Source organism: Triticum aestivum, chromosome 6D (assembly GCF_018294505.1).
Source record: "Triticum aestivum cultivar Chinese Spring chromosome 6D, IWGSC CS RefSeq v2.1, whole genome shotgun sequence".
NCBI lineage: Eukaryota > Viridiplantae > Streptophyta > Magnoliopsida > Poales > Poaceae > Triticum > Triticum aestivum.
The window spans coordinates 11,484,483-11,499,768 of record NC_057811.1 but is presented as its reverse complement, the minus strand read 5'-3'; the positions used below and the strand labels follow the sequence as shown (position 1 = coordinate 11,499,768).

The following is a 15,286-nucleotide window of genomic DNA, read 5'->3' as shown; positions in this document are numbered from 1 at the left end:
GAGGTTCCCCTGCACGTGTGGTCTCCCCTTTTAACCTCGTGCGTCGCCAGCCATTCATCGCTGCACCATTCCGCCACCAATGCCTCCCAGCAGTCAGTTGGGATCCATGGCTCCTTCACCTGTTGAGACAGAATACATCATATGACGAACATAAGGAACAAGCGGGTGATGATGCAAGTAGTTATTCGGTTGTGATATTGGTGACTGCCAAGTACTCGTCCAGCTCGAGGTCGTAGGTGCAGCAAGCTAGAGACCTTGTCATCTTCCTCCCTTCGGAGTGCATGGGGCGAGCTCTTTGCACAGACAGAACAACACCACTTGCTGATTAGAAAATAGAGATAACTCGGACAGAATAACGCCACTGAAACTGTTCGATGGGAGGCTCAGAACTCTTAGAAGAGGAACCCTCATTCCAATCCAAGAGGGAATAGCGCAGAAGAACATGTTGTTACTGACATCTAGTGTGATGAGTTTACTCAGTGACGGATGGGAAATCCCGGGAGAAGCTATTGTTAGCAAGATGAAGTGATTGGATAGGGAAGTCGTCCAAGCTTGTTGTGGCGGAAAGTTACCCCAAAACCCATTGCTTGACACATCCATAAATACCAGTGCTTGTAGTTTCCATCAGCAACTTGGGAGCTTCCCAGTGAAGCGGTTATTTGATAGGAGTAGATCCACCAAATAAGCAATTACAAAAGTTGAGACACTTATTTTGGAACGGAGGGAGTATTACAGTGCAGATTTCCATCCAGTACTCTGTATTGGTCAAATGCTTTGATTAGTCAAAGAAATACTTTGGAGTTAGTAGCGATTGCATAGCTGCAGTACATTGAGTAGTCACTATGTCAGTATCACATAAAAAAATTGTGTGCCCTGCTCATTTGGTAGCCTTCTTCAGTCGAACACTACTCTACACATGCGTCTGGCCTCCTTTGGTTCATATGATAGAATTATGATAGGAATAGGGAACTTGTAGGAAATGAGATGACATGTATGTCAAATCCTATGAATAGGAATAGTAAAAGAGATGTTGTTTGGTTCACATCATAAGAATTTTTCTATTGAGTTTAGGCTCATGTTTATTTTCATATGAAATGTGAGGATAGGAACCGATACTATGTAGGAATAGGAAATCATTCCTATGAACCAAATGGCTCTAAAGGGAAAAAAAATCCTATAAGAATCCTATCCTATAGAATTCCTATGAAATTTTTCTGAACCAAAGGAGGGCTAAGCTGGGATGGACACCCAACACATATGTCGCTAATGAATTGGGTCTGGTCCAATCTCACATGGTACAGTTCCGTGTAGTTCTTGAGGCATGGTGGCAACGTGCTGCTGAAGTTGAGGTTTGCCATTACGTTCTGTAGTGCAAGGCCGTCGCACAATCTCTGCGGCATTTCACAAGCGAAGCTATTGTTCGCGAAGCTCGCGTAGGTCAAGCTCAGCCCCTTCCCGCGGTCACGCTGTCTGGTGCCACTGAAGTTGTTGTTGACCAGGGCTAGATATTGTAGATTCCCAAGCGATGGGATAGTTGTGGGCAGCTCGCCTTCCAAATGGTTGGTGTTGACATTCAAGACCAGGTCCAGCCCTAGGCAATGGCAGAATGTACGGTGCCCTAGGGCCCATCATAAATAAGGGTTCAATATATTTACATACGTGAATAAATTACAAACAAAATGATTTGTGAAATACAAAATCAACATGGACAAGGGGCATATGCCCTCCCCCCCCCCCCCCCCCCTTCACCATGTTGTATTTACTCAATCCTTATTTATATTTGAGTCCGTGTATCTTATAATCATTATTTGCATCACATAATCACATATAGATGATGTATTGAGACTTTATTTGCTAACTAAAATTATGTGTTTTTATGTTCACATCTTCATATTTTTCATGACGTATGATATATATTATTGAAAGTATATATGTTACTTTGTTAAGGTTCATTGTGCCTCGTCCAAAATGCTAGGGCTGGCCTTGTCCAAGACTTGCAATGCCGTCATGTTGCCGATCTCTGGTGAGATCGTTCCGGCCTTGTTCAAAACATGAAAAAACATTATTTGCAGAAGTATTTAGAAAACTTTGACAGAGGAAAGGACGCTACCATGAGGAAATTATGGTATGTTGCAACTTGTAGATGGGGAATAGGGCAAAAATAGTAGGAAGTGCCGGCGTAGCTGCAGCGATCAGGGATCGGTCTAGCCTATGCACCTGGGCGCTGCGTCAGTATCAGGGCGTGACCGTCGTGCCCATCGCCGGCAGCTCCCGTCATTGGAGCGTGAGCATCGTGCCCATCGCCGGATATCTTCGTATGTGAGTGACTTTGATTGTACTATGTTAAAAAAAACTTAAAAATTACATGGGAATTTTTGTATTCACATGAACATTTTTTTTTCTGACAAGCAAATTGTTACTTTCCCTTTTTAGTTTGATGCACAAAACTAAAATAAGTATTAAACAAAAATACACCACACGTGATATGCTATTGGTGTAGTAGCAGCCGTCTGGCTAACTCACAGATACTCCATCCGTCCGGAAATACTTGTCATCAAAATAAATAAAAAGGGATGTATCTAGATGTATTTTAGTTCTAGATACATTCATTTTTGTCCATTTTAGTTCTAGATACATCCATTTTTGTCTATTTTAGTTCTAGATACATCCATTTTTGTCCATTTTAATGATCTAGATACATCTCTTTTTATTCATTTTAATGACAAGTATTATTGGACGGAGGGAGTACCATCTTTTGTACATCGCGTTGGCGACTCATCGTGCTTTGATCGGCGAGATATAGCAGCGCCCGGCCTGCACGTTGGCTCGTGGACATGGTCGGTAAGAGGGGTAGTGGGCCGGACCGGATTAGTAGTAGTAATCAAATTACTTTTTGATTTTTTGGAGGGTAGGCTTCAGCCGGCAAATCCTAAACGGCGCCCGTAGCGCCCGTTATAGGCTTAACGGTACAGGGCGCCCACCCCTCCTCCGCGATGGGCCAAGCCCATTTTCATCCTTATTCCTTTTGTAAACCGGTGCAAAAATGAGCGTTGAGATGGATTCAAACCAACACCGAGGGCTTCACCGAAAGCCAAGCTAACCACCCTGCCTACTTGCTTTCTGCGTTCACTTATAGCTTCTGCCCTCCTTTATTCTTTCTTTTTTATAATTATAATTTTATTTTTCCTTTCTCTTTCTCTTTTTTTGCTTTTTATTTCTTCTTTCTTCTTTTTATTTATTCTTTATTCGTTTTCTTTCTTCTTTTATTTTCCCATTTTCTTTTTATAATTCGATATAAAAAGTTCAATGGATTTTATGAATGTTTTTTCAAATTCGATGAACTATTTTTAGAAGAGTGAACTTTTTTCTCAAATTCGACGAACTTTTTTTGTTGATGAATGTTTTTTTATTCAATGAACATTATTTTTTCCAAATTTGCTGACCTTTTTATGAATTCGATGAAATTTCTTTGAAGTCGATGAACTATTTTCAAATTTGGTGAACTTTTTTAAAATTCGGTGGACATTTTCCAATTTTGATGAACCTTTTCCAAATTTGATGAACTTTGTTTAAGTTTGTGAACCTTTTTCAAAACAAATGAACAGTTTTTCAAAATCAGTGAACTGTTTTTCAAATTTTCTGAATATTTTTCAAAATCAATGAACCTTTTCAATTTCAATGAACTTTTTTAAAATTTTCAAAAAATCGTGAAACTAATTTTGAGGTTTGTGAACATTAATTCATGAACTTTTTTTCAAATTCGATAAACTTTTTTTCAGTTCTCTTGAACTATGTTGTATTTCGTGATTTTTTCCAAATTTTCATGAATTTTTTCAAATCCGTGAACTTTTTAAAATTTCATGAACTTTCGAATCCGTGAACTTTTTTCATTTTTCGTGACCTTTTTTTATTACATGAACTTTTTTAAAAACAAATTTGTGAGACTTCTATTTATTGTTTGTTAGCTCTTCTTTTTTTTTGGAACAGCGCTTGTTCAGTTGTTTCTTAATGGTTTCGCGGTATTACCTGCCAGGAGTACCTTGTAGCTCAATTTGTTAGACTGAGCGTGCCGCAGTTCAACGGCGTGAGTTCAATTCCTCGCGAGCTGCAGTGGGCGCCGATTGAGTTCAGCGGCGCTGAAGGCGCCCTGTAGGGGCTCCCGCTTCAGCCTGTTGAAGCCTCGCGAGTAGACTCACCTGTGTATCTAGTATTCCAAAACTAGCCACACAGTTGCCACCATCTCCGTGAAGTCTCCATGCGATATCCTAGTTATGATCATGTCCTGCACCATCTCCCCTCTGGCCAAGGCCCACACGCACCTTGCCAAGGAGCATTCAAGCAAAGTGTGGCGCCATGAATCCGTGCATCCGCAAGGTGAGCAGCTTGGTGTGTCAGACATGTTCCTAAGCTCAAGAACATCAAAAGATGGAATTGAGTGTTGAGCCACGCCGCCACAGGAGCGCCCTTCGATATCGCTGACGGCACTGCTGCTATGTTGTAGCCTCGGCGGCGTGCGGCTCTTCGTCCGAGTGTGGACTTGGCTACGCGTTGCCCTTCGGCTGCGCCGGTAGCCTTGAGGTGTCATGGTTTGGTCTCGGTGGATTGAAGCTTTTCGTCAACGGTGGTGCTTCTCGTGCATTGTGCCTCTCATTGGTTGGTTGACGAAGGAAGTTGAAGGCCCTCCCCGAGGAGATTGTATCGTTAAGTCTTAGTTTGCTGACCTTTGTCTCCCATTTTCTGTTATTTCTTCTGTAATCCTCTTGTCTCTTGTCTCTGTAATCTCTGTAATTTCCTGCCTCTGACAGTTCCTCTTAATAAAAAAAAGTGTTGAGCCATGTGCCATAAGAATATTCACGACTTTGATGGAACCGGGGAACCCCACAGATTTTGTCCATTCTTTAGCTGGTGAGAGATGATCAGAAGATCCTGCATTATGGAATAACCAACCCTCCTGGGTCAGCCTTATGTTGATCAACATCCGACATGCAGAACGCACCGTGAAACATCCATTTTCTCTCATAGGCCGGTCCAGGCCTGTACAGACAGCCCAATCCACGCACACAGCCAGTACAAATCGACGTCAAAACAACCACCGGTCCACCGCCGTCATCATCTGGCGGCAGCCGCCACGGCGAGATGCCGCAGATCTTGGTCAAAAGGGTGACCCACACCAGGAAAACGTTCACCGTGGAGCTGGAGAAGGGCGGCGACACCACCGTCGATGAGGTCAAGTTGAAGATCCACGACGCGCCGGCCGAGCAGCGCCTCATCATCGCCGGCAAGCAGAGGTCTGACGGCCAGACCCTCGCAGACTGCGGCGTCACGTTCAACGACGGCCACAACTCGATGACGCCGGTCCTTCATCTCGTCATCTATTCTTATTCTCTGCGGAGGATCGTTTTGTGGGAGCGCGACGTCAGCATCGCCGCACGAGCGGGGAGGACGAGCATCCGCGAGGAATAACTTATTATCTTTTGCAAGATGATGATGTATCCGTATTGTTTTCCAGATAGATGATGTACCCATCTGGATTCGTTTAGTGTCAGAGTGTCTTCTTCTTCTTACTAGAAGCCTCGCGCGCTGGCTACAAAAGAAGCAACAGCCAAGGAACTTCTTCTGCATTACCAAGCACAGCGGTAATGCCAGTACCGATGGATCCATCAAACCATGTCCATATGGTCTGTCCGTCTGTGACAACAGCCAGGTAAGTAATGCATGCAGCAAAATGCAGACATTGTAGTTCAGAGAATGCATGTGCTGACATTATAGTTGAGAGAATGCATTTGTTCAGAGAAGCATGCAGCAAAATTCAGAAAACTGAATTCCTACCTGCGAAGCACGTTTTAATCTGGATGACAAGTAGCACGTCAAGGCAGGCAGCTGCTTCTTTTACCCCCCAAATAAATGAAAATACCGCAGTGAACTAGTAGCTCTTTAGGTGTATTCAATTCAGGTAAGGACAAGAAAAAGTAGCAAACCCAGTGTACTGCATTACTTGAGCCTGAAGGATAAAAGATGGACCAGTTGATTGATGCAGCTCAGCTCATCCTTTTGATGGCGCCCTAGTTTATCACTGACATCTGTAGATAACACCCAGCAGCTCCCTAGCTCATAACTGATACGGCTGTTCTTCACATGGCACCTCTGTTCCAAATGAAAAGGATAAAAAAAGAACAAGGTAACCATGTAACACATGATCAAGAAAATCGACAAAACAAGTAGTAGTAGTACGACAGCAACAAGTTCCAAATGCTATGTGCCACTTTTTCTAGGATACGTCAAAGCTTGACGTATCGAGATCATAGATACTCAATGATACAATTGCTCACGCAATTCAGATTAAATGCTCTGCTATCCCAAACCGGCATAAAGTTTCCTTGTATGGCATGGACAGTGAACCAAACACAGGTCATGGAAGGCAAGGTCACCAAAGTGCCGTGTTTTCAGACTGGAGTATACCCTTGGCGTGCAGGACGAAAGTATCTTTATTATGATATTATCTGAATCGCTAAACATGCAGCAGCACAAGTGTCCCAGCGTAAACTACATGATCCAGAGTTAAGCTCTATGTGAACAGTAGCATGCTTAACTATGGAGAAATCGACAGCTGATTATGTATCACAATACATTGTATCAGAAACAAGTACTAAAAATCTCATACAGAGTAACTCAAGTCAAGGGTCACAGTTCAAAGGCAGCTTACTCGTGATGGCTGACGGAAGTTCAGATGATGTATTAATTATGACTGACAAATGGATATGCGAGAAATAAACTTTCATTCTTCCAATTTCTAGTCCCTCCCTCTCTAATTTACCTTAAATATCCACATTCGCATACTAACTCACTGGCCATTACCCACATGGATGGGACACCATCATTATTCAATTCAGCACCCGAAAGTTTCTCCTCCATAGTAACCCAAATAAACAACTTCAGTCATGAGTTGTGAGTAGTGACTACATGATTTTTTTTTGTAGTGTTTATAAATCATCTTATCGGTATTAAAAGCATCTCGAAGGGTGCCTAAGTAGTATTACTAAAATATCCTAGAATAATCAATCACATACGTAACACTATTCCAAAATTATACTGAACAGTACGATGGTTGATGAACCATAAACAGAAGCAATGGAAGATTGCCAGTGTGGCAGTGCCAATTGTTTGCACAACCAATCGATTATGATGATGCACCAAAGCTAAAAATTTCAGCTTTAAAGCACATGGCAAAACAAAGCAGCAACATATATAGAAAAGGAGATTAACATTATGCACATTGCAAAGCTTTGTAACCTCAACAAGAGCACTACACAGACCATATAAAGGTGCAAAAGGCAAACCTTGCAGGACCATCCTTGAGCGCAGGAAATGCTGGAGGCCAGATCATCATAACAGGATAGATATCGCCCAAATATGCACCCTCTTCTGTCACCTCATAGACTTTACGCAGTGTCCTGTACTTAACATCCAAGTGGAGTGTGCATCGACCCATCTCCAAGAACACAAACTCAGCATTGTCCCCCACACTTTTTATTCGGAGAGAAGCATTGGAACCTAACATACTCAGACTAGCTAACATCTCACGCAAACAAATGGTGTCCACTAGCAACCAGTCGCCTTCCTTGTGGAGCCATAGGCGAATTTGAAGCTCCTTGACATGGATAAGGTATACACCAGCGGCATCAGCACGTGCCAAGCTGGTACTTCGCTCGCCAATGCCGCCACGATCCACCCCTTGTGTGAGCTGAGTTTCGGAGAAACTCAAGGACGTCAAATCCAAGACAGTAATTTCGCTCCGGTCAACTGCAATATAGATCTTATTGTCGACAAGCACGGGTCCTTCATCCGGCCGACGACTAAGATAGAGCTTGCCATCTACGGGCAAATTAGGATGCATGCACCAGACACCGTCCTTCAACATATATACTTGTACCTCATGTTCCCTCTCCCTGGTATACGGCACCAACATGTACAAGTAAGACAAGCCGCCTTCTCCTTCTTTGGTGAGGATTTCTTCCTGGTATGCGTGAACGGAACTGTGGATTTTGGGGCGTGGGCGTGCTGGAACAAAGGTCATGCCTTTCTCAGGGAATAGCAGCCTGTGCACGCCAAGTCTAGAACTGCCTTCGATCATGTGGTGCTCGATGAGTAGACTGCCGTTCCGGCAGTCAATGACGCGGGTCGATCTTACGTCGTCCCTCCGGTAGCTACCCAGGCTGGAGCTTACGCGGCGGACCACCGCGTCGAGCTCCGGAGGCAGAGGCAGCATCGGCACAAAGCGCTCGGCGGTCGGCCACGCAAACCTGCCCTGCTCAATGACGTGGAGGCCGAGGAGGCGGGGAGGGTGGAGCTCACGGAAACGTCGGAGGAACTTGCGGTCGGATGCGTGGTGGAGCCAGCGCCTGCAGACGGCGGCGGCGCGGACGAGCGTGGTGGGGAGGCCGACGCGGATGAGGATCTCGGCGAGGAGGTTGTCGTCGTCGAGCACCTTGGATACCGCCACCGCCGTCGCCGGCGGTGTCTCGCCCTCCATTATGTCGGCGCAGACGAGCATGGTGGGGAAGCCCACGCGGAGGAGGGTCTCGGCGGCGAGTAATTCGTCGTCGTCGAGCACCTTGGATGGCGGCTGCGGCAGATCAAACTCCATGGCCGGAGTTGGGGTTTCGGTAGGGTTTGGGAAAGGGGATCGAGCCAGGCTGGGCAGCTGGCGCACGAAGGAAGAAATAGCCAGCCAATTCATTGTCTTGCTGGGCCTGGGCTGCCATTTAAGGCCCATCAATGCGCTAGCAGGTACTGCATTATTTTATATACTGAAAAAATACTTGGAAAAAAAAAGAGGAACTGCTGCAATGAACTATAACTGTTATACATCATCCTGAAATTTTACTTGCAAAAAGTTACGTCCTGAAATTTGGTTAAAGATAATGTTTGAGAAAAGCATGTCTTTTTGTGTTTGATGATTGTTGGAAACCACTTGTAACATCTATCGACGCTTGATTCACGCAGGTCGAAAATTCAGACCAAAAGAAACCGTCGAATAGAGGCCCAACAAATTTCTTTGGATGTGTGAAAACACATATGTCAAACCAAGAAAAGACCGGCACAAAACCGGGTTAGGGTTACAGCAGGTGATGGGAGCTAGGGGGAGGCCGCCACCTTGAAGCAGGGTCTCTATAGAGGCGCCGACAGTCCCTGTACATTGCATAAAAGATGGGCATGATCATGGGGCAGCTGAGCAATAGACATCTTTAAAGAGCACCATCGGCTCCAGAATGCCCAGTAGGCAAAAGCTATCTATTGAGTAAGATTGTCGCTGCTTTGATCCACTTACTCTGCATTTTTAGGAGTGATATTAGCAAAGAGTCAGATTACCAACCGTATAATTCAAAGCTATAAGCATGTGACAATGATGGAGGATCGTTGGTCATGGTCTTCTTGTCCATGATTTCTTTCTCCTAGTAGTGGTTTGTATCTTCTTCTTCCTCAAGGTGCAGTTGCACTCCACATGCAACCTCTATGCACCTCATGTCCCAGCCATCACGGGCGGCAACATGGGACCGTTATGTATTCATCACACGCTCGCCCGTTGCAACTTGGAACAATATGTTATGTGAGTAGACTACATTGCAACGAATGTGACCGATCAAATGACAACAACTAGCAATTGTTAAGGCAATTTTTTCAGAATTGATAGAACAGAAAATCAAGTTGATGGTTGTGAAGAGGTTTGGGTAAATTAAGGAGCATCACCTAACTATCTCTGAAAAATCCGTGCACTCTTGCTTGCAGCGATCTATCGTCGAAGTGCATTCTTGCTTGCAAAGATCCATTGCCAAATAGCACAAATCCCACGCATAACATTATCAGCATGTCTTCAGTAGTGCCAGCACTGAAGTATCGATGGTACCATGTGTGTAGGTGATCGTTTCATTTTTAACAAGAGCCAGGTTAAGGAACGCATTCAGCAAAATTCGACAACTGAATTCCTTCCTGTGAAGCGTGTTTTGAAGTGGATGGCAAGAAGCAGCTCCCAAAGAAAAGGAAATAAGGCTCTGAGCTAACTCTTTTTAGGAGTCTCCCAATCAAGCAAGGGGGGGAAATTAACAAACCCAGTGTACACTGTCCTGCTTAAGCCTGAAAAGATAAAAGATGGCCTCTGTAAGGTCCTTTGATGATCTTCTTACCCTTGATTCTGGTTGCAACTAGCAAAAGAGAAGTCTGTTGTGTTGTAGGTTTCCACTGAAAACCTGAAGCTAGCATGTCACGTGACCAATACACCTCGCCGGCGGCAATACATGTACATCGCGCTCATATCCCGATGAATGTGATCAATCAAATAGTAACTAGTAATGGTTAAGGTAATTCTTTCAGAATTAACTGAACAAAAATTCAATTTGATGGCTCCGAAGAGTGGTGGGTAAATTAACGAGTGGCTGTCATCAGCACTAACTATGTCTCAAGATTTCATACACTCTTGCTTTTAGTTAAGTGTTCATATGTCGAATAACATGAATCTGCGCATAACAATGGTAGCAGGTTTGTTCAGGAGCATGTCTTCTGAACTAAACGAGACCAAGCAAGTATACATCATTAGCGCCAACACTGAAGGATCGATGGAACCATTTTTGTACATGATCGTTTCATTCTTTTGACAGAGACCTCCTACATATAGTTTGTGCAACAGCCAGGCAAGCATGCAAACAGCAAAATTCAGACATGGTGTTCAGTTAGTTCAGAGAAAGCATGCATGCAGCAAAATTCAGTCAACTGAACTCTTTCCTGGTAAGGCTTAAGTGGATGACAAGTAACACGTCGAGGCAGGCAGCGACTTCTACTCTCCGAGAAAATAAAACAATTCATTGCACTAGATCTTTTGGAGTCTCCAAACCAAGTACGGAGAAGAAACTAAGCAACCAAATGTACTGCCTTTTACTTAAGCCTGAAGGATAAAACATGGAAAGGCGTTCAGTACTACTGGTGCTCATCTTTGATTGCACCCGCCAAAGCTTAGCACTGACATATGTACATACCATCCAGCAACTCCCAGTTATAGGCCTGTTCTTCACATGGCATCTCTGTTCCATAAAAAAGGAGAAATAAAACAAGGATCAGTTCGGACGAAGGTAACTAACTATGCACCAGACGATCTAGAAAATTGACAAAACAAGTAGTAGAACGACGTCAGCCAAATGTTATGCGGCACTCAATGATATAATTGCTCAATCAATGCAGATTCAGTGCTCTGCTATCACAAACCAACATATTTTTCTTCCTTGTATATGGTCCGAACAGTGAAGCTGGTCATGGAAGGTAAAGGCCACCCAAGTACCATGTTTTCAGACTGGAGTATATACTTGCGATGCAGGACCGGAGTATCTTGATTATGATAGTACCCGACTCAGAGAAAACATGCACTAACAAAAGTGTACCGGTATAAACTACACAAACCAGAGTTAAGCTCTGTGTGAGCAGTAGCATGCTTCATCATAGAGAAATGGAAAACTGATTTATATCTAAATAACATTCTATAAGAAACAATTATGGACAATCTCACACAAAATAACTCGACTTCATACAAATGTATTATGACTATGAGAAGTGGAGATGACAGAAACGAACTTCCATACTTCCAATTGGTAACCCATCGCTCTCTAAATTCCCTTTCGATATCCACATTGTCATTCTCAACCCAGTTGACCATTAACCCACATGTGTCGGACACCATCATCCTACCGTACAAAACTCCCCCCTCTATGGTAATCCAAAAAACAACTACAATTCAAACGACATTAAAAAAGAGTAGAGTATCATCTTATGGGTACAAAAAGCATCTCAAATGGTGCTGGACTAGTGTATCTAAAATGGCCACCATTCCACAGTTTATACTAAATAGTGGAAAGGTCGATGAACCATTAACAAAAGCCTTGGAGGATTATGAGTGTGGCAACGCAAACTGCTTCCATAACTAATCTATCATGATGGTGCATTGATCTAAGCTACAAATTTCAACTGTAAGGCACATGGCAAAACAAAGCAGCAGCATAGAAAAGAAGATTAACACGATGCACATTGCAAAGCTTTGCAACCTCAACAAAAGCAGTACCAAAATAATCTAAAGGAGCAAAAGACAAACCTTGAAGTTGCAGGATCGCCCTTGAGCGCAGGGAACGTTGGAGGCCATATCATCATAAAAGGATGTATATCACCCAAATATCGATCCTCTTTAGTCACCTCATATACTTTATGCAGTGTCCTGCACTTGATATCCAGGTAGAGTGCGTATTGCGACATCATCTCCAGCAACACAAACTCGGCATTGTCCCCCACCTGTTTTATCTGGAGAGAAGCATTGCCATCCAGCATACTAACCAGCTAACATGTCACGCAAGCAAATGTTGTCCACTAACAACCAGTCACCCCCCTTGTGGAGCCAGATACGAAGTTCAAGCTCTTTGACATTGATAAGGTATACACCAGCTGAATCATCTGCCCGTGACAAGATGGTGTTTCTCGCGACATGCTCGACCCCTTGTGGGAGCTGAATCGTTGAGAAGGTTGATGCCGTCAAATCCAAGACAACAACGTCGCTCTTGCCGGCTGGCATATAGATCTTATTGTCGACAAGCACTGCTTCCAGATCCGACTGCGGAGGAGGGATCTGTCCTATGGTCAAGCTATGCATAACCCAGACACCATCTTGCAACATATAGACATACGCTGTATGTTTCCTGTCCACAGTAGACTGCATCGACACGTAGAAGTAGAACACACCGTCGCCTTCTTCTTTGGAGAGAATTCCAGAGTAAGTGTAGGAGCTTCCGAACCGGAGTCGGGGGACTGGGAACCCCGGTAAGACGACGTTGCCCCTCTGGGGGCACAGCAGGCTGTGCGCCCGGAGCGTCGACCGGGTTTGGTCGTGGTCGTGGCGCTCGTGCCCCATGAGCTGCCATTCCGGCAGTCCATGATGGAGCTCGGCGCGCCGTGCTCTCTCATGTAGGCGCCCAGGCTGGAGGCCGCGCGGCGGACCCACCGCGGCGAGCTCCGGCGGATGAGGTAGCACCGGCACAAACCGCGGGACGGTCGGGGCCGCCGAACAGTCCACCTCGACGACGTAGAACCCGAGGAGGCGGCGCGGGTGCCGCTCGCGGAACCGGCGGACGAGGTCGCGGCGGGAGGCGCGGTGGAGCCAGCGCCGGCAGACGGCGGCGGCGCGGACGAGCGTGGTGGGGAGGCCGACGCGGAGGAGGATCTCGGCGAGGAGGTCGTCGTCGTCGAACACCTTGGATACCGACGCCGGCGGCGGCGGAGTCGACTCTCCATACATTTTGGCGGCGCGGAGGAGGATCGAGAAATGCTCCAGGCTGGGGCAGGAGGTGCACGAAGGGGGAAGAAATAACCGACCGAAGCCTGCTCTGGCAGTTTAGGCCCATCGAAGCCCAAACCACATAACATGCATCTTCCATGAGCAATGCTACGTCAACGGACTGGCAACGGGGTTTTACGGGGCTGAGAATACGTGGCAGTTTTTGGTTGGTTATTAGTGAAGGAAGGTTTGGGGAGTAGAAGGGTTTTGCTTTTCATGCCGAGTACATTTGACATTTACGTTTACTGCCAATGTGAGCCCTTCAAGAAAATGTTAGATAATGTAAATGCATGGCAATTATCATTTTGTTGGATCGATGGTGCCCAATATCCATAGACACACCTAGATACTAAGATTAGAAGCTATGGAGCATTGGTGCAATGATATATCGAATGAATGAAATTGATCTACTTACCGTAACAATAGTGCGATAATAAACAAATCAATTTTACCCTTAACAAGGAAATTCAAGAAAGTAAAAACATACACAAGTTTGTTATCAATAGGCTAATCTCATCCCTTCTCGCCATTCATCCATCTAACGCACACCGTTTCTTATGTTGTTCTCACATCGTTACCTGTCCAAGATTAGACTAAAGAAAAAGGATGTAATATGCACACATAGATACTCAAACGATTAATGTTGCAACCAGCAGGTTAGACATTCAGCTCATAAACGAAAGATATTCCAAGAATTACATAGAAGGTCTATTCAGTGGCGGAACCAGCTATCTGGCTAGCTTTGGCGTCCGCCACACCTAACTTGCCGCATTGACTAAGGTAGTACCGTATATACTAGTACATCTTTGAAAATTTGAGCCAACACGCTATCTAGATCCATGGATATCTGCTTGTGTGCCGGGATGTGGTTGCTGGTTAATATAGATGATGAGTTGATGACCGGTTATTCTCGTTCATGTGCAAATGCTGACACAAAGTAATATGTCCTTATATAGTATCTAGCTTTTGTATTATACATAGTTTTTTCTCTCGTAAGCTCCGCCACACCTACAAATTGTTCCTGCCTTCGCCACTGGGTCTATTCATGCATAATAGCTCATATGGTCTAAAGAATGAAGTGCATAGAAAGACATTTATAATACTACAAACTCGTAATCATCAGGACTACTAATGCCACATTAGGAAAATAGAGCACACGTGAATTTTGAGGTGGCTAATCTTGAATTTGATCTATTGAGGCCTCTAGATCGAATCTTGCCTACTCTCTGCCCTTTTCTCTATGCAAGCTCCATAAGCGGTTGTGTAAACTGTTGTATGAACAGAAAGACTCCGTGAGGTATGACTTTTTTGGATTAGTTTGAATTGCTTACCACATATGTCACGTGGTTCCATGAGTTATGACTTGGTTGAAAGGCTGGTGGGGGCAGCATCTGGCCACACATGGCCACGTGCACCATGGGGTTTCCTATCCGCGGCAATTTCATATTTGACGCTCTCTGTATCAAACTGTCGAGGTAACGCACAAAACGATGACACTAAGAGAACAACTTGGCTGGCCCATCTGAGATAGCTAATAAGTAGATCATATTTTATTTTGGGAACCTTCTGGAATGTTCCAGCGTTGGTTTCTACTAGATTTGGGAACCATCGAGAAGGTTCCTAAACCATTTTTTGGACTGGCTGTTTGTTTCTTTTAATTTTTAATTTTTTTCCTTTTCCTTTTCCTATTTCTTTTTTTGTTTCTTTCCTTTATGTTATTGTTCAACATTTCACAACTTTTCAAAAAAATGCAGGATTTTCAAAAAAAATTCCCATTTCAAAAATTGTTGGCAAATTTTATAAAAATGTTAATGTTTTCCAATTTTGTTTGTGAATTTCAAAACATGTTCTCGTTTCGACATTTGTGCGCAATTTCCAAAAACATTTCATGTTTTCAATTTTTGTTTGGGAGTTTTAAAAAATGGT

The 15,286-nt window shown here is 44.2% G+C and overlaps 2 protein-coding genes across 2 annotated transcripts; both read right to left on the bottom strand.

The window, feature by feature from the left end:
* Window positions 1–5,901: 5,901 nt before the first annotated feature.
* On the bottom strand, window positions 5,902–8,696 carry LOC123140748 (uncharacterized). Its single transcript, XM_044560034.1, has 2 exons — window positions 7,338–8,696; window positions 5,902–6,144 (listed from the first exon to the last, which is right to left on the bottom strand). The coding sequence occupies exons 1-2, from the start codon at window positions 8,642–8,644 to the stop codon at window positions 6,132–6,134; spliced, it is 1,320 nt and encodes a 439-aa protein (XP_044415969.1). The 5' UTR covers window positions 8,645–8,696; the 3' UTR covers window positions 5,902–6,131.
* Window positions 8,697–10,771: 2,075 nt separating this feature from the next.
* Window positions 10,772–13,341, bottom strand: LOC123140747 (uncharacterized). Its single transcript, XM_044560033.1, has 2 exons — window positions 12,131–13,341; window positions 10,772–11,072 (listed from the first exon to the last, which is right to left on the bottom strand). The coding sequence occupies exon 1, from the start codon at window positions 13,319–13,321 to the stop codon at window positions 12,362–12,364; it is 960 nt and encodes a 319-aa protein (XP_044415968.1). The 5' UTR covers window positions 13,322–13,341; the 3' UTR covers window positions 10,772–11,072; window positions 12,131–12,361.
* Window positions 13,342–15,286: the final 1,945 nt, after the last annotated feature.

Excerpts from the sequence above, each read along its gene's own strand:
- LOC123140747 (XM_044560033.1), bottom strand. The coding sequence starts at position 13,321 with ATGTATGGAGAGTCGACTCCGCCGCCGCCGGCGTCGGTATCCAAGGTG.
- LOC123140748 (XM_044560034.1), bottom strand. The coding sequence starts at position 8,644 with ATGGAGTTTGATCTGCCGCAGCCGCCATCCAAGGTGCTCGACGACGAC.